The sequence below is a fragment of the Corvus kubaryi genome, unplaced genomic scaffold (assembly GCF_017639235.1).
Source record: "Corvus kubaryi isolate FWS band 111438036 unplaced genomic scaffold, C.kubaryi_AGA036_p1.0 split1-37296, whole genome shotgun sequence".
In the NCBI taxonomy this organism is placed as follows: domain Eukaryota; kingdom Metazoa; phylum Chordata; class Aves; order Passeriformes; family Corvidae; genus Corvus; species Corvus kubaryi.
The window spans coordinates 18,329,566-18,346,417 of NW_024582075.1; the positions used below are offsets into that span (position 1 = coordinate 18,329,566).

General features: G+C 40.2%; 1 protein-coding gene across 4 annotated transcripts in view; it reads right to left on the reverse strand.

The window, feature by feature from the left end:
- Positions 1–16,852, reverse strand: part of DOCK8 (dedicator of cytokinesis 8) — a 76,395-nt gene that overhangs the window by 34,672 nt on the left and 24,871 nt on the right. For all 4 annotated transcript variants that reach the window (XM_042013014.1, XM_042013015.1, XM_042013016.1 and 1 more), the window contains 11 exons: positions 14,533–14,604; positions 11,087–11,210; positions 10,146–10,355; positions 9,662–9,747; positions 8,429–8,495; positions 8,025–8,174; positions 7,314–7,394; positions 6,356–6,515; positions 5,615–5,754; positions 5,289–5,382; positions 3,987–4,149 (listed from right to left, as the gene is read on the reverse strand). In XM_042013014.1, coding sequence (XP_041868948.1) covers positions 3,987–4,149; positions 5,289–5,382; positions 5,615–5,754; positions 6,356–6,515; positions 7,314–7,394; positions 8,025–8,174; positions 8,429–8,495; positions 9,662–9,747; positions 10,146–10,355; positions 11,087–11,210; positions 14,533–14,604 — 1,347 coding nt within the window. The remainder of the gene's footprint in view (positions 1–3,986; positions 4,150–5,288; positions 5,383–5,614; positions 5,755–6,355; positions 6,516–7,313; positions 7,395–8,024; positions 8,175–8,428; positions 8,496–9,661; positions 9,748–10,145; positions 10,356–11,086; positions 11,211–14,532; positions 14,605–16,852) is intronic.

The window sequence follows — 16,852 nt, forward strand, 5'->3', positions numbered from 1 at the left end:
AGTGGCAGTAAACAGCATCATTTTCATTTATATTTAATGAGAAAATAAAATGACAAACAAACTCTAAATTATATGATTTTTCCTATTAAAAATAGAGGGGTATGAAAGAAATAAATCTTGGAATGTTTTGACATTTTCAGGGAAATATTTTTATTAAAGAAATGTAAGTACACAACAAAAAGAAGTGCTCAATTTCACAGTGCACAACGAAAGTGGGCTGGCTGATCTCTCTGGCATAAATCAGAAATAGCATCATTTAATATAATGGCATTACACCAGTAAAAAAAAAAGCTTGCAAGACCTGAGTTCAAAGACTATAACAGAAGGCTCCACTTTTCCTATCACAAAGCAAAAAGCTATTATCAAAAAAAAAAAAACAAAAAAACCTCATCCCTCTGAAATACCTTTGACAACCTCACCCCCCCAATGTCTACATGTGTAGCACTGGTGAAAGGAAAATGGTTTGCAGACTTATAATCAAAAATTAGAAAACATTAAACTACATTTAGCACCATGATACACATCTATGAATAAATGTTGTCAAACTGCTTAAATAAGACAGGATGATTCTACTTTTCAGATAAGAGGAAAGGAAATAAAATAACATTAAACACTTCATATTTGGCTCTATTCAAATTCAGAGCTACTTCTCATGGGTTAGTTTCATCTCAGACTCAAAATGGTATTTGCCATGTGGGGAACTAAGCAACAAGAACTGCATGACAGTTAAATTAAGGAAAGGGCCATAGGGCTGCACAGTGGGCTCTGGACAGGCTGGATCAATGGTCCAAGGCCAGTGGTGTGAGGTTCAACAAAGCCAAGTGCCCTTGGGTCACAACAACCCCAGGCAGTGCCACAGGCTGGGGCAGAGTGGCTGCAAAGCTGCCCACAGGAAAAGGACCTGGGGGTGCTGGTGCCAGCAGCTGAACATGAGCCAGGGTGTGCCCAGGTGGCCAAGAAGGCCAATGGCATCCTGGCCTGTACCAGCAACAGTGTGGCCAGCAGGACCAGGGGAGGGATTGTCCCCCTGTACTCAGCACTGGTGAGGGCACACCTCAAATTCCATGTTCAGTTCTGGGCCCCTCACTGCAAGAAGGACATGGAGGTGCTGAACTGTGTCCACAGAAGGGCAACAGAGCTGATGATGGCTCTGGAGCACAAGTCCTCTAAGGAGCAGCTGATGGAGCTGGGGTTGTTTAGCCTGCAGAGAAGGCGGCTCAGGGGGAACCTTGTCACTCTCTACAACTGCTTGAAAGGAGGTTGTAGCCAGCAGAGGGTTGGCCTCTTCTCCCAAGTAGCAAGCAACAGGACAAGAAGAAATAGCCTCAAGTTGCCCCAGGGGAGGTTTAAATTGAATATCAGGAAATATTTCTTCACCTAAAGATGTGTCAAGCATTGGCAGGCTATCCAGGGAAGTTGTGAAGTGACATGTAGATGTGCTGCTTAAGGGACATGGCTTAGGGGTCAACTCGGCAGTGCCAGGCTTCCAGCTGGACTTGATGTTCATCAGCCTACATCACCTAACTATGCTTTTGCACACCAAACAGAGCACTGGCATGATTGTGAGGCAAAACCATCTCAGATGTGGTGTGATTAGGTGATTCTGGATTGCAGAGAAAGAGGTGCCTCCAGTGGTACTGCACAAATACTAGTGTTATTTCCTGGCCCCACCAAGTTCCAGACTCTGCTCTTTCAGAATGTTTACAAAACTTCCTCATCTGACTTACCAGGGAATTATTGCTGGAGTTCATTAACACTTTCAGTTGGCAACTTTACTTTCTCAGTCCAAATATGCTTATTGTCACAAGGTAGTCAAACTGTAATCTAGCATTTCTACATTGTTTAAAATTTCTAACTAATTGTCTTTAGAGTTTTGTTTGGATATTATCTGATTGATTACAGCATAACACTACTTATGGCATGTCAGCAGCGTCTACCATTGATTGACTAACTAAGGTAAAGATTAATGAAAGCAACTATTCTTCATAGATGTTGTCTTCACTATTACAAGTTAGGCTGAACAAATCCTTCTTTCTTTTGTTGCCATGACTTTTACTTAGGGTGAAAATCAAAATAGAGACTTAAAAGAAAAAGTTAAGCATGCTGGGTGTGAAGTCTTGCTGAAAGAGTGTGACTGTTGAGCGATAGCAAGCATTTCCTCTAATGTGGATGTACGTATTCAATACAGACACCCTGGCAACTGAAAGATAGCGTGGAGACACCCAAACTTGCTTTAGGGAGAAGCACAAATTAATTTTTGGCACGGTGGCTTTGATATTCATTATGTCTGGCTGCAGAAGTGAGAACTTGGTGAGAACTAAAGAGAGAATATTCTGTGCAGACTCAACTGTTGTTCCAGCTCAGAAACACAGTGGTTGCTAATGGTTTTTTGTCAGAAGCAAACCTTTAGATGCTATGAGGCTGCACACTGGAAATGACATTTGCTAAGGCCAGACAACGAGTAGGAAGGTTAAAGTCCTGTCTTATTTTTTAATTAAACTAAAAAAAGGCATATTTGCTCATGTTCATTTACATTTCCACTTTCAATTCTATAAAAACTACTTTCCCTATAGAAATGTCTGCATTAAAGTTCTACCACCATCCAATTCTATCTTTGATACACAGAGGAGACAGAATCACCAGAACTCTCTGCATTTTAGTTTACTGGTGCTGTGAGCTGACCTCAGGAGTTTGAACTGTGGCAGAGCCCAGGAATAACTCCTTCAAAACTTCTCAGGAGGCTATAGCCAAACTGGCTTACTTATGTGCCTGCCGATACCACACTGCAAGTCGTTATTGTAAGATAAGATCTGCCACTTCCTCTCTTTGCTTTCCTTTAAAGCTGAGACCCAAACCCAGGTGTCACCAACAGCCAAACAGATCTCTAGTTTTCTGTGAAGTGTGGAGCATCTCCCTGGCATATATTAGTTTGCCACAGTGCAGTTCTGAGTTGTACAGAACCACAAGTCTTGCCCTTCCCTGCTCCCCTCCTGGGCTGGGTCAGGTGAGCGGGTGGGAGAGCTGGCTCTTTGCTAATCTCCACTGCAAGAAATTAATAAGCTTTACATCACTTTATTCAGTGCCTTTATTCTGTGATTCCTTATTGATAGTCACATTTTTGCCACTAATACAGTATCTAGCTACTGTTTCAGGGATCAGAAACACCCCTTAGAATAGTGTCACCTACAATTACTGTTAGAAGCATTATGCTTTGCTCCCATGTCTTGACTAACACAATGGTCAGATGAAAGCCATTATTTCAAGTTATTTCTGTATCTATAATACTGCAATACACCCCATCAGAATTACTGTCAGCTATTACTACAACATTGCTCACTAGCAATGAAATACTGCACAAACATCTTGAAACACATTCTTCTGATGCTAATTTCTTATACGACACTAACATGTTCCACACTACTAAGAAATAAATGATGGGAATTGCTCAGTTGCATGCTACTGAGCACTGTGATCACCTTGAAACAACCAGAACAGAACAGATTTAAAGAAATTAAATTACACAGCCTAGAGTGCTCATTCATAGTTAAAAAGTTCACAGAGCTGATACTCAGATACTCAGCTGACTCAAATTAACAATAGAAACCACTGAGCATAAACATTTACCAGAAGTGTTAAAAATCATAATAAAATCTACTGGAAAAAAACCCAAACAAACGAACACAGAGGAGGAAAGCTAGCTTGCTAGCTAGGTAGGTAGATAGACAGATAGATGCCAAGTCAATGACAGTTGTTAAACGGGTTTTTTTATCTTACAGAAAATTTTTCAAAAGACAACACAATTAGATTAGTAAACACATCATGGAATATCCTACAGGTATTTTATCTTGTAATGGCTAGGAAGACTAAATCATCAGCCCAAAACATAGCCTTTAGCCTTTTTTTTTTACTATTTTAGGTTTCTATTTCTGAAAAAAAATCTGAATCACGTTTTTAAAGAAATATTAAAAATATATGTTATTTCTTACCTATAAATGGTGTGGGGAACATACACTTCTCTAACTGGGAATTCCAAAATCTCTTTGTGAGGACGATTACGGTTTTCTGAAAACGGCTTCAGTGGGAGTAGTTCTGGTGTCAGACAATAACCAATGTTTTCTGGAGCTGGGGAGATCTCCACTTTCAGTGTTCCTTTAAATTAAATCACAAAATCTTAGCAAAAAAATAAAAAATAATCAGTGTATAATAAAAGAAAAAAATTAAAACAATATGTAAGGTTACACAGCAACCATGCAGAAATAAGAACTGGTTCTTGGGCTGCATGAGAAGGAAAGCATATGTGCAGAAAGATACAGAGGACGTAGCCTACACACATCCCTTCACATCAGGGCAACACACAGCTCTTTATGTCTACCCTGCAGTATTACAAAGAAAATACAAAGAAAGAAGGAGTATTATATGCTGGCTGATGTTCTAGTGTCTTTCACACACAAGTAATATAACATTTGTCTGGGAGACAAACAACAGGGGTGTTGTCTAATACAGTTCTCTCTTACTCCCCCTCAGATTCTGCCCTGATTAATCTCTGCCAAAATAGGCACCACCCACCAGGAAAACTAGGCTTTCTGTGGTGAGCAGTTACACAGTTAATACTGATAACATTTACCCCGGTATAAACAGACTGTCAATTTAAATTCTCTGCTGTGATAAGTGAAAACTGTTTGTGGAGCTCAGACTTGTCATTCTGGCCATCAGCTAGAAAGGAAAAACAGCTTTGCCTTCACATTTTTTAAGGTTCCTCCACACTGCAGAAGAGGTTGAACCGTAATTTACTTAAAAAGAAAAATTAAGCTGGCTGGTGTTTGACAGTAGCTAAACACTGCCTGTACTTCTCTATTCTGTTAACCAATGCTGACCCAAATACCAAGCTAAGGTGAAATGTGTATACATTTTCATCTCTCTCTATATAATAGGAACCATTTCAAAGTATTGCAGGGAAGTAGCAAGGATCCTAGAAACTTGCTTTAAAGCACTGTCTTCAAACAGTTTGAATAATAACAGAAGATACCCAGTACATACACTGTAAATTAGGGAGAAAAGCGAATAATTAAAAAATATCAAGCTGAATCTAAATCTCCATACTCATTCATGCAGAAAAAAAATTCTAAAGCATCTGTGTTTAGGCAGACATCAGGAAACCAAGAAGTTCCACAATAGCACATACTATAGGCTTTAAACCCAAGCCAAATGTATTCTGGGGCTGGAATTTACAGAACCATTTAGGGGAGAAATATACATACACCACCTTCCATCCAAAATTAATAATGTACCTGGCAAAGTCTTAATTCTTCTTTGCAAAGAAGATGATCTTTTGAAGTCAGCTAAAAATTTAAACAGATCTTCATCACTGAGCCTGTCTCCTTCCTATCAAGAGAAAGACAAATATCAGTACCTTTGTAACAATACTCCATAACATGGAGAAAGCTTTGGGAGTGAACCATGCCCTTGAGGCGTCCAAAGCAAGTGGGTTACGATTCACTTGACTGCAGTTATCCTCGGTTCCCACACATATATCACGGGTAGCTTTTCCCAACATAATCCATATTACGTAGATGAAAAATGCCTTATGAAATCAGAACTAAAGAGAATCTCATACCTGTTTGAAGAAGGTGCCAAGGGTCAGAGAGATTGTTTTGAAGTTTGACGCTGGATAGTTGTCCTCTGAGTTGAAACTTCTCTCAGAAAGTCTTCTTGCCTGTAGCAGTGTTGCCTTTTTGTCACTACTGGATCCTTTCCCTTCAAATGGAAATTAAATAAATCATCATCTTGTTTTTTGCTTTTTGTTGCAGCACAAAGATTCTCGGAATACACTAGAAAACCACAGGAACATTTCACCAACATCAGAGGATAGAGCACCTAAAACATTCTGCTCCTTTTATTTCAGACTATGTGAAATAGTGGAATATTAGGACACACCTATTGAATTGACATTATTTCTGCTGCAGAGCAGAAGTTTATTTAAATTTTTAGTTCATGGGTTATAAAGCACATTGGTCAATTGAACAATGGTCCTGCCTACCAAACTGAGATATTCGCTCAGTATTGCTAGCTAACTCCATGGGGCAAAGGGAATTTTACTTCTACAAAGCCAGTAGTGTTCAATGAAAATTGGGCTTAAACAATGAAAGAGTATTTAGCAGACATAAAAATAAATATGTGGAGATGACATGGTGAGCACAATTAATCTGTAAGTGTTCACAGGACTGAAAAGGAAAGCTGACAAGACATGACTTTGAATCTGTGATTCACTTTTGATGCCAGAGTGAATAACATTGTTTCCAATACCCAGTCCTACTGAAGAGTCATTTTGCCTTACTTAGAGAAGTTAGACAAATACCGTTTAAACCTTCGCCTTCTTGTACTTCTCGTTCAAGTGTTGAAAGGTTGAAGAAATTACTTAGGCTTATGGGAATCCAGGCAAATGGCATTCTGTATTTCCCCAACCTCTGACAAAACGACTCAGCTTGTGCTTTCAGTTTTTCAATCTTCTCTTTTGTCTGAGACAAAGAAAACAATGACTGTTTAAAAAACAATCAGTTATTGTAATGCCGCCATAGATAAAATTGTAAGTTATGTATTTACAGTTCACTAAATAATGTGCATTGGTATCTCTCGTATTTTCCTGCTACATCACTGACAGAACTGTAGCTGTTTTGATTTCTTTTCAATGAGTTCATCGGTATTACAGAAATGGAGAAGGCCAATCTTTGTGTAGTAATCTTCAAATCCAGAATGAACAACCACCATGAAATTTTAGCAGGTTCTACTTCTTTCATCAGATACAGAAAAAATATTCTATTGAAAGCAATATGCTAAAGATGAGACATGTGGAAGCCCAGCAAACATTGTCAGTCTGTTCCAGGGAGGCAAATGACCATGAATTCCTTGAACAGAACTCATTATCTCCAGTACTGAACTGGACAGCTGCACACTACAACAGGCCGTCTGCCCATCCAAAACAATAGCACGTCTCTGAGGCATAAATATTTCTGCTAATTCTACATTTCAGTCATCTCCTTTGCTCACCCCTATCAGCTTCATGACTCAAGACTCTATCAGTATTGATTTCCAAAGGAGTTAGTAGCGGTAATGCACCTTGCCTTCTCCTGATTTCTTTCTGTTGGTCACAGACATCAAACTGCTTGCACCATGGATGCTCTAACTGGCTTTTCCTGCAGTGTTTTTGGTATTCCATCCTATTTCAAAGAGTCTGCTCTTTCTCTGTTTTTTTGGTTTGTTTTTTGGGGTTTTTTTTTGAGCATGCGTTTTTTGGTCTAAAACAGTTATTTACTTACCTTGCCAGCCTCACTTTCTTTAAGAACCATGTAGGGTTCTGCACAGTCGCCGATTTCTCCTTGCTGAAGCACTTTTTCTATCTACAAAAGGCAGTAAAATAAGACACTCACAAGGAAAAAATGTCATCCAAATAGTAACATGTTGTTTCTCTAGCAATTTGAAAGAGCCTGCCTGGATATATAGCAGTATATAATGTCTTAAAACTGTCTTTATGGAGTAACTGATACTAAGTTTCCTAGTTTTCCATCTGTTAGAAAGCAGAAAACATATGTATGTATGTGGCAACACCGCCAATCACTTACTACTGCATTTTCACTGAAATCAGGATAATTAACATATTCCAAATGAAGTGTTTCAGGCTAACTCAGTTTCAGAATTAAGCAAACAAAAGGATGCAAAGTGCACTAAACCAATGCCAAAAAACCTCCACAGAAGTAAATAAAATTTTTGAAAGTGCCTTATTTCACTATACTCTTAATTTCCCTTAGGCAGAGATAGGAAATTCTACATACTTGGTAGAACTGGTACACGGGATATTAATATAACTTCTTAGCTTGAGAATGAGATATACCACTGGACTCATACTACTACTAAAACCTATCAGAATTCATCTCATCTAGACAAAAGCCATGTTTGTCAGTTCCATGAACTCAGACAACAGGGATAGCTGAGAACAGGCAGAATGGTGTCAAAGTAGCACGGCAACATACCTTTATTACCAGATATATATCTGATGAGGGATAAGTGACAGAAAATACTGCTGATCTTGCCTGAGTAGACAAGTCAATGGAGGGCGTATGAGAACGCAAGAATCCTCTTAATGAATCAGGATTGAGGTCACAATGAAAATTTTCTGAGATCTTGAAAAGAAAACAAGGATTAAAATATATTTTAAAGCAAAAATGCTTCAAATTTTATTTTAAAACAAGTCAAAAGTTGTAACTACAACTACAAAATAAACAATTGCAAGCATGTGACTTCGACCGAATAAAAAGAATCCTGGATAAGACTGCCTGTGTAAAAAAGTTGTAAGTTTTTTGTAAGTTTTCCTAAATTATTACTCCAGAGATAAACACCCAGGCCAACTGGACAAAAATATTGTATACACACTTACCTTTTTTCTTTCCTTTATGTCATAGAGAGCTATGCATGCAAACAAAGGTTCTATCTCTATATCAAACCTGTTAGGGAAAAACACACAAGACACTGACTGATACTGCACTCATATGGCTATATATAATAAAAAAAAAAATGGAAGGGTTATATTTTGACTGGCACTTTCATTAAAAAATACAGAGAAATACTTAGTTCCAGACCTCAGCTCTCTCGAAGTCTTGAGGATTTTTTTTACTAATGCATTATATCAGATAATTTCAACAGGGAGAGAAGGGTAGTAAACTGCATGAAATGTATTTTCTAAATTTGACAGGAAGGTGGTCTCAGAGATCCATTAAGAATTATCGTATTTTGATTTTTTTTTTTTCTGTTTATGAAGTTGTGCTGGTTTTGGCTGGGGCAGAATTAATTTTCTTCAGAGTGGGGCTAGAGTTTTGGATTTGTGCTGAACACAGGCTTGATAATATAAAGATGTTTTTGCTGCTGCTCAGCAGGGCTTGCCCAAAACTAAGGCCTTTCTGCTTTTGGTACTGCCACACTAGTGAGGACACTGGGGGTGCTTAGGGGATTGGGAGGAGACACAGGACAGGCGACCCAAACTAACCAAAGGGATAATCCAGACCACATGGCAACATGTACAGAATATAAGTGGGGGGTAAAAGGAGCAAAAGGGAGAAATCTGGAGTGAGATGGTGTTTGTCTTCCCAAGTCACCGTTTTCCTCTCCTGGAAATGGATGAACACCTGCCTGCCCTTGGGAAGCTGTGAGTTAATTCCTTGTTTTCCTTCGTTTGTCTTTCCACTATTACACTTTCCACCACTTGCTTTTCCTATTAAATTGTCTATATCTCAGCTCATGAGTTCTCCAGATTTACTCTTCAGATTCTCTCCCCGATCCTGTTGGGTGGAGGAGTGAGCGAATCGCTGTGTGGGGCTTGGCTGCTGGCTGGGGTTACACCACAACAAAAGTCCAGTAGTGTATAGGACACCAATCGCCTTTTTTTTTTTTTTTTTTAAATATATCATGTGGGCTCACTCCCAACTCCTTTTCACCCTGGGAAGTTAAAGACTTCTTTAAAGATGGATAGAAGTAATCCTCTGCTACACGAAGAAAGAGCACTTGAGCAGTAAATGCTGCTGTACAGGACACCTGCAGTGCTGTAACACGGTGTGCAGCTGTACGCTGTTGTGAACACAGAAATGGCAATCAAGGCTTGTAAAGGATTACTTACTTCAGAGTCTGCAGCTTCACCAAAATCCTGTTGCCCAGATGTTCCTTTGGGCAATCTGGCACTGGCCGTATCTCCACTGCGTCCTCCTATCATTAAACAGTCATACTCAAATTAAACGACTGTAAATTTACACACTTGCATAAAACATTTATGTGACAGCAGCCGAGCCACTGCTACAGACTAGCATCTTCCCCCACTCAGTGGACATTTAATCTCTCCAGAGATGAAAGAAAATAGATTTATTATTTCTGAATATTAACATTCCTGACCCCCATCTAGCATTTACACCAAATATTTACAGTTCTGGACCCCAAGTCGATGCTACTATGAAAGGTGACACCCTGACACAGCCATATCACCAGCACGTGGCTTGGCCCACACCGAGAGCAGTCTAAGGTCTTTCTGCTGAGGTGCAGCTTTAACCTTGGACGTGCTGGGACAGCCACCTGGGGAAGACTATCGGGACGGGCAGCCTCCCGCTCACCTCATCCACGGCGGGGTAGAGAGCGAGGAGCTCGGGGTGCCTGTTGGTGCGGCGCGCCTCCTCGTTCAGCCTCTCGAACTCCTCGGCGCTGAGGTGCCGCAGCAGCTGCTCCAGCCGCGGGTCTGGCTGCAGGCTGCGCAGCTCCAGGTCCGAGCAGGCCAGCGTCGCCCTCGAGGCCTCCTCCGGGACAGCGTGAGCGTGCTGGGGCATCTGTTGGAAAACAAGAAAATGGCACGCTGTGGCTTGGGCACCAGGCTGTCACGGAATATGGCTCTTGGCCGTCTGGCAGAGGGGATCTTAACGCCTCCTCTGCCATGAAGCCTAATGGCGAGCATGGCGCTCTGTTTGATGCCACCACAGATCACAGAATCACAGAACATGCTGAGCTGGAAGGGACCTACTAGGATCACAGAGCCCAGCTCCTGGCTCTGAACAGGACCATCCCCAAAAATTGCACCATATGCCTGAGAATATCGTCCAAAGGTTTCTCAAACTCAGGCTGGTGCAGTAACCACTTCCCTGGAGAGCCTGTTCCCAGTGCCCAGCCACCCTCTAGGTTCTGAAGAACCTTTTTCTAATACCCAACCTAAACCTCCCCTGACACAGCTTCACTCCATTCCTGTTGGTCCTGTCACTGGTCGCCAGAAAGATCAGTGCCTGGCCCTGCTCTTCCCCTCACAAGGAAGTTGTAACTGAGTGAGGTCTGTCCTCAGTCTGCTCCAGGCTGAACAGACCAAGTGCCCTCAGCTGCTCCTCCTACGGCGTCACCACAAGACTCATCACCATCTTTGTGTCCCTCCTTTGGGCACTCTCCAATAGCTTTCTATCTCTCTTATATTGTGGTGACCAGAACTGCACGTTCAAGGGGAGGTCACACCAGATGCTTCTTTTGAGGGAAGCTGCTGTATTTGATCACTTTTCCCAAAGTGAAGAAAATGTACCTGAAAGGTTGCATCACCAGAATCCAATGTTTCCGATTCAAATGTTTGTTTTTGAAGTGTTTTGTGAAAATCTTTTCGGGATCCCTTGTTTTTCAGGCTACAAGTATCTGAATTCCCTTGGTTTCTTTCATGGAGAAGCCCGAGAAAGTCAGGATAACATGAGGAGGCATCAAGGAAAAATAAAACAGAAAAGACAAATTCAAAATTATTTAAAAACTGAAAAGACTGTTCTGCAAAAAAACAGCACAGCACAGCTTTTATGCAGAAATGTGACATTTCACAACTTTAACTTGTTTTAACACACCATTGCAACTCTACCATGTATATTAAGAACAGTTTTAAAAGGAAAAAAAATAATTCAGATCACTTTTGTATAAAGTATAAGCTTGAGACAGCAGGAAAACCTGACCTAGGTACAAATTCTGCTCTGATCTCCTCATCAGACACAGTGATCATTTCAGTAACATTTAAGAACATGGATCAGGATCACTTATCTCTTGGCTAGCTTCTTCAATTACATACCAATTATATATCAAAGCTCTTACTGCTCTTATCCAGGACCTAGCTAGTACCCCAAGTTAATCACATGCAACAATTTACACCTTCCAAAAAATGCCTAGTTTGAAGAGGGCTATGTCTATGCCACGATGTAACCCTCCAGGCTGGCAACTTTGAAAAATTCTCCTGAAATTTCAAGTTACATTTTTGAGGCAGATGGAAAAAAACAGCAGGTACCCTGATAAAAAGGTGTTAGATACATTCAGAGCTCTCTTTCTTTCACTTTAGCATGCAATTTGCTAAATCCTGTGATAGTCTTTTTGCAATCAGCCTCCTTATTTACAACATCCTGCTGCATTCATTTTCCTTTCCATAACACTCCCAAAGAAAGGACTGAACATCTGAGTTCTTTCATAAAGAAGACACAATAAGCAATTATTGATCAGGGAGACACCTTTTTATTACATTTTGGGAGTAACTGAATTATATGCTCTGATGTGTTTTAATTGTTTGCATTTTAATCGTTTGCCAGTTCACTGCAATGAAAACTGGTCATAAAAAGACAATCCCAGCTCTCCTTGGATGTGACCTTGTTTTGGAACCACTGTAATCATCCAGAATAGAAGACAGGAATTCTGCATGACTTTAAGACATTTAAGAATCCAAAAGAGGTTGTATAGATTATTTTTTTCACTACCTCTGGTGGCAAACAAATGATTAATGGAGAAATTTACGTACCTGAGTTCACACTTTCCCTATAGTGTAAAAGCTACACTAGAGATGCCCTTCCCCTAAAGTACTCCTGGGAAGTTTATTTATATTGTTTATTTATATTGTTTATTTATTTTGAAAAGCATGATAGTAATTAAAACTCACCAAGTGGCAAACCATGGTTTTAGCACACATGTCAATTTAATGGGCACACACTGAATAAAGAAAACGAGATGAGGAAAAAGAGCAAAGGACAATTGAAAGGAGAAACAGGCACAGGAACAAGCTTCCTATTCAGCCTCCTGCAAGACCATATGGACTCCAGATGTGCCCAGCTTTTCTGCCACATACCTCTCTACCCTGGGGCCTGAGGATGACCTCTGCTCATACCACCCACTGAAGACTCAGTCTCCTGTTCTGAACCTTCATATTCTTGAATGGATCAAAGTCACTCACACACTTTTCTCACCCATAGCTCACCAGACAATATATTCAGAGACCTGTCCTATAACATCTGTCAAGTAGGCAACTACAGTTTTTCCAGCCTTCCTCAAAACAATGGAAAGCCTTCTACAATTACTTTTTTCTCACTTCTCTCTTGATATCTTTTCTTTCTCTCGTGCCTGTTTTGGAAAAATACTGTCCAAGCATAACATGAGATTCCCAATAACAATGTATCACTGGTTTATGTGACACTGCAGTATATTCCGTAGTGTTTTGTTTGCAATTTTTAGTAACTTGTTTGCATTGTTAGCCACAGCTGCCAAAGCTCAGCTCTCTGGCAGGGTCCATCATCATGTTTACCACAGAGTCAACTGCTCAATAAAGATTTTGAATGCAAATTCACCTCACCCAAATGAATGAAATAGTAAAACACTCAGAAAACCTTTCCACGTATGTGTATTTCTATGGCTCCATTCACATTTCTACCAGTAAACCTAAATGCAAAAATATCTATGTTCTATTTTTCACCTCACCTACTTTACTGATCACTCCCTTCTCCTGGGCACAGAGATACACACTGGCTTTTTACAGCATGCTCAGAACAGCACTCTGTGAAAGAGTTAGTGCCTGTCTTCTGAGTGGTGTGGGAGGAGAGCCCACAAAACCCACTAGCCTACTTCTAGCGACTCACTGTGGAACATTTCTGAGAATTCAATCAATTTCATCAGCACCCTTGGAGGAAGTCTCTTAATAACCACCAGCAGCTGCTCCGCTGAGGAGCACAAGCTGCACAAGTAATGCAAATTCCTTTACAATCACCATTGCAAACCCGTAAGGCACTGACTGCTGATGTACATCATGTCAGAAAAATACAGAGTAACAAGGGTGAGTGAAGGGGCACAACGAAATGGCAGCAAATGTGTCAGCACGACCAGCTGTTTCTTCTGCTTCTCAAGAACTGGGCGTAAGTGCAGGAGTGGATGAAGAGGAAGTGCTACAGAAAAAACAGAGCTCCAAAAACCTCTTTCTGAGGAACAAGATGAGGTGATGAGGAAGGAGGCGAGACATCACACAGATTCCCCTAAGAGTCTAGGGACAGACACGCTTGTAACAGAGAGCACTTACTGAGAGTTCCCTTCACATTTTACATATGAAATGGAATACAACAGAATAAAATAAAATTAAATTAAAATATAATGAACTAAACTAAAAGAAATTAAGTCCCTTATAATGACTACAGCCCCAACTCCGTGTGTTGAATTACACTGACCTCAAGTGCAGAAATCATATACTGATGTAAAATAGTAAATTTGGGTATAACACTGATAATCCCATGAATGCACTCAGTCACTGGTGGGAAAACCCAAAATCCTTGAATTTTCAGACACATTTAAAAATCAAATCATGTTGAATTTTCAGGGCGTGAATAGGAGAAAAGCATGCAAATGTAATCTTTATCCCTGTTATCTTTCCTTTTAGTGGGATCAAATAGTACTAGCTTTCCTGATTAAGGTAATTCATCATTACAGAGGGTTGATGTGAATTTCTTCCCATCAACTTCCCATCCATTCCCAGAGTGCCTGATAATTAAGAAACACATGCAACAGTATTTAGCAATGCTCACCATCTCAAACAAAACAATATAGTTATTTATACTACTGAAAAGCCAGTTCTTATCTTCAATTGCTGATTAAAATCATTGTAATTCAGGATTACTTGTAACAGCAAACATCTCCTCTCTGATAAGTAAGATGCAATGTATTTTTGATTTTATTTAGTTTTATGTAGCTTACTTTCGATTCACAATCAGCCACTCACGGATATAAGTCTGAACACAGTCTTTGACATGTGAGTCCAGTTCAACCCTGTGGAAAAAGCAACGTATTTTAGCACGTAAGTCATACTTTCAGGACAAACAAATTTATCTAAACATGCTAGTCAGATAAAGACCTCTCTATTAGTCCTCTCCTGTGTATTTATTTTACTGCTAAACTATGGTTTGAGGTTTAAAAATATCTTGTGTATTTCATGAATTCCCTGATGCAGGTTTTTGGTACTGTGATCATTAATTTACAAACACACATTTAACAGAGATAAGCCCTTGCCACAGTATCTAATCATAAGAGTGCTGTTGCCATAAAACGTAGTAAAATTAAATAAATTATACAACATAACCAACCTTGTGCTTTTCAAAACTTGATAACGAATCTCAAGATACAGAGATATTTTTTTAGCCTCAGTTCCTGGACTCTTGCAAATACATAGTTTTTATGTATGTGCAATTTTCTCTTTCTGACAGAAACCAAGAAAAATCTAAAAAGGGACCGTAAGCTTTTAATCAGATAGCATAACAAGACTTTAAGTTCTAAGAATACGTTATAATTGAATTTTCTGTTTTTCAAATCTCATCTTTAATGTAGGGTATTGTCAGTGCTGCCTGACAGACTGGATACTATTTGGAACTGCAATTCTATCAGCCAGAGACAATGTCCATGAATTTCATGTCATGATGCTGTAGCACAATTCCCCTACCTCTACTCTTAAAATTTTTTATGACCTGCTCCAAAATAATTTGTAGCATTCTCCAGTCCAAGCGAGTAAAAGAGTAGGTAGAATACACATTCAACACAGGAACAGGTGAAAGGTATGATAATTTTTAGCACTTTCGACACGGAACTCTTAAGAGATTTGCAGCTGGTTACCGAGGCTGGGTAACAGCTGATCACGTTTGTGTGTGCACAGTGGGATGGAGCCTTGGCTGATGCCAGGCTGCCGAGTGCCCCTGCCTCTGGTGGTTCCTGCCCCTGGTTCAGGTGGGAGGTGTATTTGCTGGCAGGCAGCACGTTAACCCAGTTTGGTTGGTGGTACCTGTTTCCTGCTCTCGGTGCACACAGACATCAAAGACTGCATTGCCTGCAGGCCAATCCTTGGTGCACGCCCCTCCTGTGTTCTCATCTTCCCTAACACATCCTGGCACACTTGAGCAGGATTTTCCATGAAAACACTAATATCAATGATAGCAGTGTGAACAGTAAATTGCGAACTGCTGTGTAAAAAAATCTGGTGAAAGCATTTTGTTGGTATTGACTATTTGAGCTTTGCCGGACTCCTTAAAAAACTCTTCATATCTTAGTGGTGCAAATCAGGCTTAAAACTCATTGTACAGCATGAGCCTATATGGTCTCCTACTGGAAAAACAAATAGATAACTGCTGTTTTAAACATCAGGCATGGTGGGAAGTAACCTTGGAAATAGGGAAGAAATGGTCATATTTTAGAGGTAGTATCAAAAGTTGAATAATTATTTCAGTATTTTTGTCCATGATTTAAATAAATGGGAACGTCAAACAAAAAACCCCATTCATTGTCTCCCACATCCATTCTCTCTCTCAAATCCACAGGAAACCAAGAATTCATTGTAAAGATTAGAACTTTTTCTATGAGTTTTCTAGGAGTAACTTCAAGTGAAAATCACCTTTTGTGCAAATATTAGAAAATCCCTTAGAAGCTGTGTGATTCAAAGAGTTCTCAGGTGATACAGCATGTCACCTCATCTCTACTGCCACTGTTCTCCTGAACTTCTTGAGAGAAACACTGGGCCAAGAAGAAACTTGCAGACTGAAACCTTGCTTAGAGAGGGGTTCTCAGCTAATCTACAGTGGGCAAAAATCACACAAACTGTGTTTCCCACTTAGCCTCATTGCATTTGGTATGTTGGGCAGAAAACACTGGACAAATATTGCTGTTATATAGGGCTCTAGTTTGAACAACTGGCTGGTAAAAATTAGAGCACCCTGTAGCAACTTTTACAGGAACAGAGGAGGACACCCTGTGAGCTAGGACATCATAAACAAAGCCTATTTGTCTCTCCAGCACTGAGGTTCAGCACAGCACAGAACATAGCAGCCTGTGCTGTTCATTTCCTGGATACACTGGAAGGAGCCAGCCCCCCCATCCCAAACACAATGCATAGTTGGCCACCCCTGCACATGGAGCACTTTGGGGCTAACTGGTGCTGACTTCATGTTTATCTCACTGTTACTGCTTGCAAAACTCAACAGGCCTTTGGAGTTCTACTTAAAGTTACCATTTACAGTGAAACAGTCTTTGAAGA